General features: G+C 44.5%; 1 protein-coding gene across 2 annotated transcripts in view; it reads left to right on the top strand.

The window, feature by feature from the left end:
• Positions 1-13,356, top strand: part of Tmtc1 (transmembrane O-mannosyltransferase targeting cadherins 1) — a 102,532-nt gene that overhangs the window by 36,733 nt on the left and 52,443 nt on the right. For both annotated transcript variants that reach the window (XM_032905431.1, XM_032905430.1), the window contains exon 4: positions 7,308-7,475. In XM_032905431.1, coding sequence (XP_032761322.1) covers positions 7,308-7,475 — 168 coding nt within the window. The remainder of the gene's footprint in view (positions 1-7,307; positions 7,476-13,356) is intronic.

Raw genomic sequence — 13,356 nt, 5'->3', positions numbered from 1 at the left:
GGCTTGCCTCCCCTGATTTTCTCAGCTTGTTTTCTTATAGAACCCAGGACCACAAGTCCAGGGATGGCACCACCCACAATGGGCTGGGCCCTCCCTGCTTGATCACTAATTGAGAAAATGCCTTACAGCTGGATCTCATGGAGGCATTTCCTCAACTGAAGATCCTTTCTTTGTGATAACTCCAGCTTGCGTCAAGTTGACACATAAAACCGGCCAGTACAACTGACCCCTTGTCAACTTGACACACAAACACATTACTACTAAGCCTCAACTCATACTTTCTTATTGATCCCCAAGATCTAAATAACTTTATTTTATTTACATGAGTACACAGTTGCTATCTTCAGACACACCAGAAGAGGGCATCAGATCCCACTACAGATGGTTGTGAGCCACCATGCAGTTGCTGGGATTTGAACTCGGGACCTCTGGAAGAGCAGCCAGTGCTCTTATCCGCTGAGCCATCTCTCCAGCCCTTCTAAATAACTTTAAAAGTCCCACAGTCATTGCATATTAAAAATCCAACCCCTTTAAAATATCCAACACTTTTTTCAATTCAAAGTCTCTTAACTATGGACTCCACTAAAATACTTTCTTACTTCAAGAGGGATAAATATCAGGGCACAGTCACAATCAAAAGCAAAATCAAACTCTAACCATCCAATGTCTGGGCTCCACTCACAATCTTCTGGGCTCCTCCAAGGGCTCGGGTTCCTTTTCCAGCCTGTCCTTTGTAGCGCACACCTTGTCTTCTAGACTCCAGATGCTTGTAGTGCACTACTGCTACTGTTCTTGGTGGTCATCCGTGGTACTGGCATCTACAAAACACTTCTGTCTTCTGCTGCAACTGTACTACACTTTCACCAATAGCCTCTCATAGGCTCTTTTCATGGTGCTAAGCCTTAACTTCCCAGCATGACTCCTTCAGTCCTAGGCCTTCAACTGCCACTGAGGCTGCACCTTCACCAATGGCCTCTCCTGGCCTCTCACAGTGCCAAGCATCTGCTGTTATCCTTTTATGCCTTCAAAACCATTACCATCTGAGTGACTCTTATACATTACCAAGTCTGGCTTCTAACACAAGGTACAACTGTGGCTGCCTTTGGAACACAGCTTCTCTGTGCTCTCAGGAAATACTTCTCAGAAGATTTCACCTTAGTGATGCTGGTCTCTTCTTAATCACTCCTAATTTTGTAGCTCCAGCTGACCAGCATAAATCATCCCAGTCATGCAAAGGGTTCACTTTAGTAGTTCTAGTATCTTGTTAATCACAGATGATTCTTTAGCCCCAGCTGACCAAAATCACAGAATCTTCACAATCAAAACAGCAATGGCCTGATAAGAGTCTTTAACCTTCCCTCTGAAAATTTTCAAGTCAGGCTTCCATCATTTGCACTGTTCTCAACATTATCTTCGAAGCTCCTACAGAACATCCCACAAATCTCTCAACACCCAGTGACTCTTCTAGCCCAAAGTTCCAAAGTCCATCCACAGTCTTAGAACATGGTCAGGTTGTCAGAGAAATACCCCACTCCTGGTACCAACTTCTGTCTTAGGGTTTTATTGCTGTGAACAGACACCATGTCCAAGGCAATTCAAAAGAACAACATTTGATTGGGGCTGGCTTACAGGTTTATAGGTTCAATCCATTATCATCAAGGCAGGAAGGAACATGGCAGCTTCCAGGCAGGCATAGTGCAGGCAAAGTTCTACATCTTCATCTGAATGCTGATAGCAGAATACTGGCTTCCAGGCAGCTAGGATAAGGGTCTTAAAGCCCACAACCATAGTGACACACCTACTTCAACAGGGCCATACCTTCTAATAGTGCCACTCCCTGGACCAAGCATATACAAATTATTACAAAGAGTAATACAGCAAAAGCATTCAGAGACAGGAAAACACTCTGCATGGCAATGTAGCTCTTCCTGTTTTATTCCGTTTCTGAAACATGTTCATATACATTATTCCATGCTTTCTTTGAAGCAGGAATATAAGCAGTATTAATCCCATAACACACAGATAAACCTCCAGTAGTTAAACTACTCATCCTGGACTGTGTTTCTGATTTTCTGATTGCTCAGATATTCCCTTTCCTTCTCCTGAAGCTTCAGATGTTCTGTGCCCACACCCTCTCCTTACTAGTCGCCTGAGTAGTTCGCACTGTGCTGTGTTTGCAGGAGCCTGGTGCAGAGACAACTGTTGTGACCTAGAACATGCTCAGTCTTTCAGGTTCCTTCCCTTCCACTCTCTTTAGCAGAAACTAACTGCATACTTCTAATATTATTATAGCACAGAATCTTAATGTTACCTTTTATTATTTAATGCAGTGGGCCTGTGTGACATTAAATCATGTCCCTTTACAAAGGAAGGAAATAAGAGCTGGTAAATTTAAATAATTTGCCCAAGATCAAAAAGTGTGAGGGTTGAGATGTAAACCAAGGATTTTGTCCAAAATCAGAGACTTGCTTCATTTACCAGGAAGGCCTCATAAATCTTAATGCTGTTATGTGCACTATGAGGGAGGAAGGAAGCATTGTATTGCCAAAGGCCCAAAGAATTATGTCAGTTATCAGCATGGGAACCAATGGCATTTGCCCCTGGCCATCCTGAGGGCATATTGGAAAATGTGCCCTCATTTCATTAATCACTCATGAAGGAGCTTTTACTCTCAACTTAGGAGTACAGCACCTCGTGCAGGGGCCAGAGAGCTGCTCAGCAGGGCCACTGGGATGCTTTTCTTAAACTGATTGAACTCTCAACTCCAAATAAATTTAGTCTTCTTGAGAATTTTCCATTAGATGTTTGAGATGGAAAAAAATGATGACAGAGGCGGGGGTGCTCTTAGGTACTAGGAAGACGTGGGGGTGCTCTTAGAAGCTGGCAGCTTCTGAGTAGTCACCAATGACTTGGGGCACAGCTGCCTGCAGTTCTCAGCTTATTGTGGCCTGGGCTGTCCTTCTGAACCACATGCGGGATAGCACCCATGAGATGGGAAGCTGTGAGACAAGACTTCTTGTGAGAAGAGACATCAATGGAGCAGAATGCAGTAAAGGTGTGCTCCTTCAGACCCTGTAGAGAATTTAAAGGTGGTAAAATTAAAGGGCTGTGTCCATCTTGTAAATGTTAGTTTTACTTGTAGATAATCTCAGTGGATCGTTTGAGCTTGTTCACAAATTAAAAGGTAGACTTCGAGCTGTGCTTGCTGGTAAGCCTGTGTTCCTAGCTACCTCCCAAGTCCTTCCAAGTGTGACCACCTTGATTAAGTCTCTTTCTTCTGATTGTCACTATTAATTATCCTTTTAATTGGCTTACTGAAGATGGTTAGCCAAATCTGGCTGTGACTCTAAGTCCACTAACACCTCCAAGCCTGATGATCTGATTTTGATTCCTGTAAATCACATGGTAGAAAATGAGAACCTGTTCCCACAAGCTGTTCTCAGACCTCCTCCACATGTCTCTGTCTGTCTGTCTCTCTCTGTGTCTGTCTGTCTCTCTCTATCTCTCTCTGAGATACTGTCTTGTGGCTCTGCAGGTTCTGACTTTGTCCAATGCTGGGTTTGTATGGGTCCTGTGCCGTGCATAGAAATCTCTGCTCAGCAGCTCAGAGGGGAGGATCCTTGCCAGGGTAACCAGAGTAGGACAGACTCAGGTTCCATCTCCCTGGCAACCATGTAGGTTCTTATTTGCTCAATTTTCCACTTTTCTCTGCGAGGCCTGGCCCTGCCCCTAGCAATGGAGAGAACGTGTTTCTTTTGACTGCTACTGGGAACTACACTAAAACAGATGTTGAAGGATGAAGTTTCAGAATGGAGGAGTGTGTCAGTCACTTCAGTGTTTGGATCTGAAAGAGTGTAATGGTTCTCAAGAAATTGCAAACCTAGCAGAGATTATTTTCTGTGGCTTAACATTTCTGAAGCCATGTGTCAATTCAAGGACTTTGGAACAAAAACAATTTATCATGTTACTTGATACAAAAAATCTATGCCAAATGGTAAGGAGGGGTTCTTCTTCATTCTCACAGAGCAGGGGCCAGCAAGCTGTGTAGCCCATGAGTCAGGTCTACTGTTTGTACAAATAAATTTCATTGGAGCACAGACATTCCCATGCATTTACACAGTATGTGCTTGTTTTCACACAAACAGAACAGGAAAGACGAGTGACAGAGGCGTTGCGGCTACATAGAGATGAGGGGAACTTACCCTCTGCTCTCCAAAGTTCTGGATATTTATGTCCAATAAAGGGAATTGACAGTAAGGAGACTGATAGAGGAGACAGGCAAACAAACACAGTGACTCTCAGCTCAGAAAAGGTCAGAGCTTCTGCATTCTCCTCTTAGGGAAGAGGCCAGCGGGGGCCCAAAGAGTATAGAGTGGCTGGCACAAAGTGTTCTCTGTGTAATGATTGGCTTTCAGTCTCTTTTGTGATAGGAATTTGTGTTGCATTCCTAAGGGGCTTACAGACTATTGTATTTCCATTGTAGATATGGTCTCTGGGTAGATAGAGGGACTGGAGAAAGCTCTTCCATGTGTTTCTGAGAAGACAGGATTAAGAAAAAAGAGAAAGGCAGGGTGGGATGGGGGAGGTCAGAGAGACCGTGAGGCTGCTGCTTCAGTCTTGCAGGTAAATCCAGGGTACTTGGGGGATAATGCTTTGTGAGCCCCAATATATAAAACAGCTGCACCATTTACTGCCTACCCTCTTGGAGAAGGTATTTGCAAGTCTCTCAATTTTAGCATTCTGTCAAAGTCTGCATTTCTGGGTTGTTGAGTGCTTTGGGGCTGTAGGTAAGTTATTTAACTCATCTGTGCTTTTAGTTTCTTCACTTAGGATATGGATGACACAGAGGATTTGAAGCTCAAGTTAGATAAGAAATACAAAATACTATCCTTGCCCAGAAAATGCTGTGGAAAGCTCAAAAGAAGCACTCAGCACACTGCCTGGCACAGAGGCGGATACTGTGACTACTCAGATGTACAAGGCAGCGATGGTTTTGGTCGTTGTCATTGGTCTTGTCTGCCCACACTCTGCACTGCTGGGTGGCTGTTGGGATTCTGTCTCTTCTCTCCCGATGCTCTGTCACAGCCACCTCTGGCTCCCACAGCTAGTGAGGCCTCTGAGTGCAGAGCTAAGAGGAGGGTGAGAGAGACTGGGCGCTCAGGGCCAGTCTGTTAAATCACAGACTCTACAGCAGGTCAGCATGTGCGTGAGGTCCCAAGTCTGAATTCCCTGCTGGATTAGTTTTGCTGCTCCTCTGCTCACTAGATGTGTGGCCTAACTCAGCATCCTTCACCACCGTCCTTACCAGCATCTTCTTGGATTATGAGCCCTTGGCATCTGCAACATTGAGAGCGATGGTGCTGAGTCAAGTATGGAAGCTGCCAGCCATAAAGATGTTAGCCCTACCCCTGCAGACTGCGTTGTGTAGAGGAGAGCGGAGAGAGTAAGCGTGGGGATGCAAAGGGCTGCACAGCCTCATGTGCCTCATGTGCCTCATGTGCCTCATGTGCCTCATGTGCCTCATGTGCTTCAGACCTTTATTCGAATGTCTGCAGGTTCTTACTTGACCATCCATGAAACACCTATCTCTCTGCTACTTGATTTCTCGTTTAGCATATTATAACACACACTCTGTATTTAATCTGCTCATTCACTTACTGCTTCATCCCCGTGTTCCAGGATAACTACAGTCTTGTTTATTCACTGATAAGTTTGTAGTGTCTGAAATAGCTATATATACATAGTGTTCATTAAATTATAATGAATGAGGGCTGGCCCTCAGGTAAGCTTGATCCCCAGCACCCATGAAGAAAATCAACTCTACAGAGTTGTCCTCTGATCTCCACACAAGTGGCACTCTCACACAATGAAAATTAAAAATTAACATTCTTTTAAAACAAGTTATAATGCAGGAAAGAATAGAATCTAAAAGACCTTGTTATGGTCCCAGAAGTATCCTGATTACCTTGGGGGATGGGAGAACCTGTCTGGGACTAGAAGAACAGGCAGTAGGGAACCTCACACACTCAAGCTGCCATTACGGCCAGGCCCTGAAGTAATATTAGCACAATACATTCTGTAAGGTCAAATATGAAAACTGTAATGGGAATTATAGGAGAGAATAGGGTTTTGTGTGTGTTAGGCCGGGGTGCAGGGACTGGAGACTGTTCTGGCACCAAAAAGGACTTGTACCAACTGAATTCAGTGCTTGTGGTCACTTCTGGGAACACAGGTAAGTTGTTGACCCCCTTGTAGATGGCGGGGGCTCATTTTGACAAACTTTCTGTTCTTCTGAGTCTGTTCTAACTCTGTGGATGCATGAGCGGAGGAAGGAGCCATGTGCTCTCAGAAATGTGATGCTATGCCAAATCCTGGGAAAGCGGGGGCAAAGCCAGTGAGAAAACCTTACCAGTCCAGCTCAGGAGGCAGCTGTGCTGGACTTGGAAAGTGGAAGGACCTTAACTGGTCATCTGGAAGGCCCTGTAGGTGACATACCTCTCGTCCTCAATGTCTACTATCCTGCCCAGATGGTCCACTAGGTTGCTGTGGTAGGACTTGCATTGCCTCTGGCTCTGAACTCAGACACACTTCACTCACCACATCTGTGTTGGAAGCATGAGAAAATCTTGGACCAGAAGGACTTCCTTGTCTGAGGCTTTGAGCCTATGACTTCATACTAATACTGGAGACCTAGTGAGCCATTGTGTGAGATGTGGTGCCATGTCTGTGACAGGGGAATTCATATGTCTTCCCCTAGCACAGGACAAGCCTGTTTGTCCTAATAGCATGCCTGGGAACTACCCGGCCCCCCAATGTACCCAACCTACAATGGCTGTCTTAGTCACTATTCTGTTGCTGTGAAGAGACACCATGACTAAGGCAACTCTTACAAAAGGAAGCATTTATTTGGGGGCTGGCTTGCTTACAGTTCAGAGGTTTATCCATTATCTGCACAGTGGAGCATGGTGCCGTGCAAGCTGGGTGCTAGAGCAATGTCTGAGAGCTACCACCTGATATATAGACTAAGAGAGAGGGCCAGGCATGGGCTTCTGGATACTCAGAAATCACCACCAAGAATCACACTTCCTCCAACAAGACCACACCTATCTCTAACAAGGCCAGACCTTCTAATATTTTAAAATAGTGTCACTCCCTAGTGACAAAGATTTCAAATATATGAGCATATAGGGGCCATTCTAATTCCAACTACCACAGTGATGCTCCTACCCATAGCATCCCCACACAGTGACTTCCCAACCTACTGTGACTTCTCACCTCAGTGAGCTTGTTCCTTTGCTTTGTTGCAGTATGGGCTACTGCATTCTCTTTGTGCATGGACTGAGTAAGCTCTGTGCTGGGCTGAGCCGATGCGGGGCCACCTCCCTGATGGCATCCACTGTGCTGCTGCTGCTGCTTTTTTCCTGGAAAACTGTGAAGCAGAATGAAATTTGGCTGTCGAGAGAGTCCTTATTCAGGTATGATTAAACAGGTAAATGTACATTTCTTCCCACTCTTTCATTGATGACAGATTTGTTTCTTAATGGAGTAACACAGTTATGGTAGTGCGTGTTAACCAAGAAAATAACTTTTAATAAATTGGAAATGAAAAATAATTTTATTTGGGAGTTTAATTTTAGATTTTTAAAGAGTGTTATATAAAATTTAACATGATCTCACTCTGAGTGGATTTATGAGAGTAAAAAAATTCTAGGTCTGTGAATTTGGGTGCAAATACCTACTGATGAGCTGGGCTGTAAAATCAGTAACCAAAATGAAATCTACACGCCTCATTTCATCATCCAACCAGGTTCAAGGGGAAGGTGAGCACACAGCAGGAGGGTGAGACAGGCTGTGGCTCTCTCTGAAACATCCCAGGCATTAAATCAAAATCTGTGGTCTCATTGCTTATTTTAAACATTGATTTTAGGTGAGGAAATAAAAGGCTTTCTTTTTTCTGCTTTTTTTTTCTCACGGTGGTACAATTTTTCTGGACACATGTGTTGGTTTGATATTAGCAGCTCAGGAATAGAGCACCTGCCAAGCACACTGGGTTAGATCCCCAGCATCATTCATGTGTGTGTGTGTACTAATGTGTATATGTATGTATGTTCTGTGCATATATACTGATATACATGTGTGTATTTATATATACATAAACACATACACACATGCACATGTATTCATATATAGACACATTTACATATGTGTATATATGTGTTTGTGCCTGTTTACGTATCTGTGTAATACATATATGTGTGTAATTTACATATACATATATATGCTGACTTATAGCTTTCAGCCTATCCCACAGTATGAATATTAGAATTAAGTTTGGAGGAGTGAATGGATGGATGGATGGATGGATGGATGGATGGATGGATGGATGGATGGATGGATGAGGCAGGTGTTCACTAGGCTTTGCACTCTTTGAAAAGAACATGTCTGAGGCCAGATATGGTAGCACAGGCCTTTAATCCTAGCACTTGTGAGGCAGGAAGATTTCTGACTTTGAGGTCAGACAGTTCCAGGATATCCAAGGATGCATAGTGAGGCCCTGTCTCAGAGAGGGGGGGGGAGGGAGGGAGGGAGGAGAGAGAGAGAGAAAGAGAGAAGAAATGAAAAATTAAAAAGAAAAAATGTGGAAATGTGTCTGGTCTTACTACCTAGCAATATAGGCATTTTTAGCATCTTTAACTTCCTGTGACTGTCTGGGTGTCATTCGTCAACATGGTGCTGCTCTGTTCCTACCTGGGTCCTGTAGAGGGACTGCTGCAGGATAAGGCTTTTTGTCATCTGGCATGATAACGGGCTTCATGTGGACACACTCTGCATGAACGTGAGGCATTTTGCCACATTCATCCCCTAGTCAGTCTTTGGCCTCTTCCCACTGACCACCTTCTTCCACACTGATACCCTGCTACTTTCATTTTTTTTTATTTTCCATTACTTTTATTTTTACAATCCAGACATTGCCTCCCCACCCCTGTCCCCACTCCCGCTGTTCCTCATCCCATTCTTCCTCCCCCTGTCTCCAAGAGGATGTTCCTCCCTCTTCCACCAGGCATCCCTACTCTCTGGGGCCTCAAGTCTCTTGAGGGTTAGACATTCTTCTCTCACTGAGGCCAGACCAGGCCGTCCTCTGCTCTTTATGTGTCAGAGGCCTCAGACCAGCTGGTGTATGCTGCCTGGTTGGTGGCTCAGTGTCTGAGAGATCTTGGGGTGCAGGTTTGTTGAGACTGCTGGCATTCTATAGGGTCACCCTCCTCAGCTTCTTCCAGCTTTTCCCCAATTAACACACAGGGGTCCCCAACTTCAGTCCAATGGTTGGGTATAAGTATCTACCTTTGTCTCAGTCAGCTGCTGGTAGGGCCTCTCAGAGGATAGCCATGCTAGGGCTCCTGTCTGTAAGCACATCATAGCATCAATAATAGTGTCAGGCCTTGGAGCCTCCCTTTGAGATGGATCCCAAGTTGGGCCGGTCACTGGGCAGCCTTTCCCTCAGTCTCTTCCCCATTTTTGTTCCTGCAGTTCTTTTAGACAGGAACAATTCTGGGTTGGAATCTGACTGTGGGATGGCAACCCCATCCCTCCCTTTAATGCCCTGTCTTTCACTGGAGGACTCTACTACAAGTTCCCTCTCCCCACTGTAGGGCATTTCATCCCTTTGAGTCCTGATGGTCTCTCACCTCCCAGTCTCTGGTTCTTTCTAGATGGTTCCTCCATGCTCCCCACCTTCCACAGTTGAGCATTTCCATCCATTCTGCTGATCTCAGGGCTTCTCTCCTGTCTGCTCTCCCCTATAACTGCCCTTTTCTCCTCACCCTCTTCTCTCCCACCCAGGTCCCTCCCTTCCTCTGCTTCCCTCCTAAGTGGAATTGAAACATCCTCATTTGGGCCCTTCTGTTTGTCCTTCTTTTGTAATTTATATGTTATTTTTATTTTATGTGCATTGGTGTTTGCCTGCATGTATGTCTGTGTGAAGTATATCTGTGCAAGAGTGTCAGATCCTGGAGGGAGGGGAAGCCGTGGCAGGAGGATGGAGGCTGATGTAAAGATCTCGCTCTGTGTATTTACAGGTTGTTATTAATGTTCTCAAGGGATGGATAGTACCGAGCTTTGTATGTTTAAGTGGGCAATTATATCTTACCAATTGGGTCAAAAAAAAAAAAAAAAACAGTGTCAGATCCTCTGGAACTGGAGTTACAGACAGTTGTGAGCTGCCATGTGCATGCTGGAATTGAACCTGGATCCTCTGAAAGAGCAGCTAGTGTTCTTAACCACTGAGACATCTCTCCAACCCCTTTCATTTCCCTTTTTATGAAGTTTAAATTATCTTTTATTCTATTTGTATAAGTATTTTGTCTGCATATATGTCTGCATGCCACTTACATGTCTGGTGCCCACAGGCATCAGATTCCCATAACTGGAGTTACAAATGGCTGTGAGCCATCATGTAGACGCTGGGAGTCAAACACAGGTGCTCTTAACTGCTGAGCCACTTCTGTCTCTGAGACCTACTGCTGAATAAGCTCATCCTTTCTAGTTCTTTCTGAACTCCGGCTGGCTGGTTCAACTCGGCCATTCTGGCTCAAACTCCTCTCCAAGCTGACAGATTCATTCTGGCTTCTGTCTTAGCTCTGACTTTTTTATCATGCTTGACCTCAAACTAACTCTGGCAATCTGTTCCCATCTTCAGGTTCCTTCTCATCCTTCTCATTCTCTGGCTTGTTCTGTCTTCTAGCTTGTTCTTTCTGTGAAGGCTATCTCTCTATAACCGTCCCAGTAAAACTGCTTCTTTGTTTTTCTCTGCACTATTCTCTCTCTGTCTCTCTCTCTCTCTGTCTCTCTCTGTCTCTCTCTGTCTGTCTGTCTCTCTCTCTCTCTCTCTCTCTCTCTCTCTCTCTCTCTCTCTCTCTCTCTCTAGCTAGCTTCCCTTTCCTTTCTCTTCTTGTGAGAGTTTGACATAACCTATTCTGTCAATTCTTTCTCTGATTTGGCACTTTGCCACTCAATCAGATACCACTTTCAAACATGGGCGATATAGTCTACAAACTAACTTTATCTTCATTATCTTCATTGTTTGGGATTGAAGACTAAGGGTGTGTCCGTATTCCAGCCAGGGGACTAAAGGTATGTGCTAAGTACTAAGCCACAATACCTTTTACTATACAACTATAAACACATACAACTATAAACAGGTTTTTTTCAGTAAATAATATAATCATGGGGTTCATGGTGTGATCAGATAGATGTCTTGCAACAGTGGCTCTGCTGCTTCCCTTTGTGGTGACCCAGTGCATGTCATCAGTGCTGTTAGCTGGTGAGGGTTAGTTTGTAGAATCTTTCACACTTCACCCTTGGCTACAGCACTAAAGACAAAGTCTCTTCCTATTGTTTGTTTTAATGCATTCTTCTCTTCACAGACCTGATAAAGAACCCCTAGGCTCTTCCCCAGCCCTCTCCACTCAGTGTGGTTCTCATAGAACATAGGGCTCCCTCCCTCCTCGTACCTGGGGTCATTTCAGAAATACAGGGTGTTGAGGTTCAGACACAGAACTTCCTCATGGTCTCTTGGTTTAATCTTCTTTCTCTCACTTTTAATAGGTGATGCTTTGATGGCACACTTTCCGACCATTCTGCTCTTGTGTCAAACATGTTCCCTGGACACAGCCACATTCTGGCAATGGCATCTTCCATTGATGTTTATTGCTTAACCAAACCACATAGGTGGTGGGAGTGGAAGGCAGCACATGCTCCAAGGATAATAAGCTAGAGCTCAAACTGTCTGCAGCTGATGATGATGATGGTGGTGGTGATGATGGTGATGGTGGTGGTGGTGGTGATGATGGTGGTGGTGGTGGTGGTGGTGGTGGTGGTGGTGGTGGTGGTGGTGGTGGTGGTGGTGGTGGTGGTGGTGATAGTACAACAGCAGCAACAGAAACAGAAAGCACACTGACTTGCATCCTGAACCTTCTGTCCCTTTAGGTAGGAGTATGGAGGGAGTGGTTGATCAGTAAAATCCAACCATCCCACAATTGTTCTGAAAAGGACTTTGGATTGGGAGGCCTTTGAAGATCTTTGTGTCAGATGCAATCAAAGTAATTGATACTTTAAGTAAAACTTTGACTCTAAGTCCTGGGAAATACTGGAGGCTTGTAGAATCTTCTTTCTTTAAGGCCAGATGTCTGTGTGACTTCATCTGTGAGAAATAATGGTGATCTCACTTGTACACTTCACTGCTGGCTTCTGAGGTAGGACAGGGTGAGTGACTGAAAGTGATATCTGGAGTTCAACTTTCTGACAGCATGCTAAATTTACCTCTTTAATTGCTTGCTCTTGAGAAAATCATATAAATTCACTGAAAAATGCAGGTCACTCAAAAATGTTTATCATCCAAGGTATAGTGTAAGAAGAAAACATCACATGAGAAATATTCCTAAATCGTCTGCCTTGTAGTAAACACTGTGTAAAGTTTCAGATTACATTTGTGCTCTGTACTGTAATAAGAGAAGAGAAAGATACCAGGTGACAGAGAGGAGGCAGACTAGGAAAGGACTCCTTGAGGGAAGCCAGCCTAGTGCTAATATCACCGGGGTCCTCTGACTCAACACCAGATACTAACCAGCTTTAGAAGGAGTTTGACTTGCTCTTGGCCATGGTTGAAATTCGGCTGAAATACTTACCAAGACTTTAGCCTCTTTGTTTATATTATAGGATAGAGCGATTAGCAACTTCCCTAGAAATGGTGAGTGTGTCCCATGGGATGCAAGCATCACTACCTGGGGCCAAAGCAGGATTCAGAACTGAGAAGAAACACAGCTCTCCTCCTTTCCTTTGCTCTGATGCTCTGGCTGCCATTGGTGACGTCTTAATATTTGGTCTCTAGGTTCTACCAACCTGTTATTCAGCAATGTGAGCAAAATAAACCAATGTTTTAAAGCCCAGGAGAGATACTTGAAGAAGGTAGCTAGTCATCCCCCACCCCCATTTCTTCTATATCTCAAGTCATCTACAAATGAAAGGTGTGGGGGAGATACATGAAATCTATGTATTAAAACACTGAGCATTAAGGGGTGGAAAGCCGGCTCAGCAGTTAAGAACACTGTCTGCTCTTCCAGAAGACCTGGATTTGATTCCTGACACCCATGTAACAGCTCACAACCATCTGTAGCTCCAGTTACAGGGATCAGATGCCCTCTTCTGGCCTCTGAGGGCACTGCACAGACATACATGTAGGCAAAACATATATACATACAAAAGTAAGTTTTCAAAAACAAAACAGAATACTGAGCGTTGGCACACCCCTGTGATCTAAGCACTTATGAAGTGTGCACACCCACATGAGTTTATTTGTAA

Source organism: Rattus rattus, chromosome 6 (genome assembly GCF_011064425.1).
Source record: "Rattus rattus isolate New Zealand chromosome 6, Rrattus_CSIRO_v1, whole genome shotgun sequence".
Classification (NCBI taxonomy): Eukaryota; Metazoa; Chordata; class Mammalia; order Rodentia; family Muridae; genus Rattus; species Rattus rattus.
Note: the sequence above shows the minus strand (reverse complement) of the source record. Positions and strands in the feature narration are given on the sequence as shown.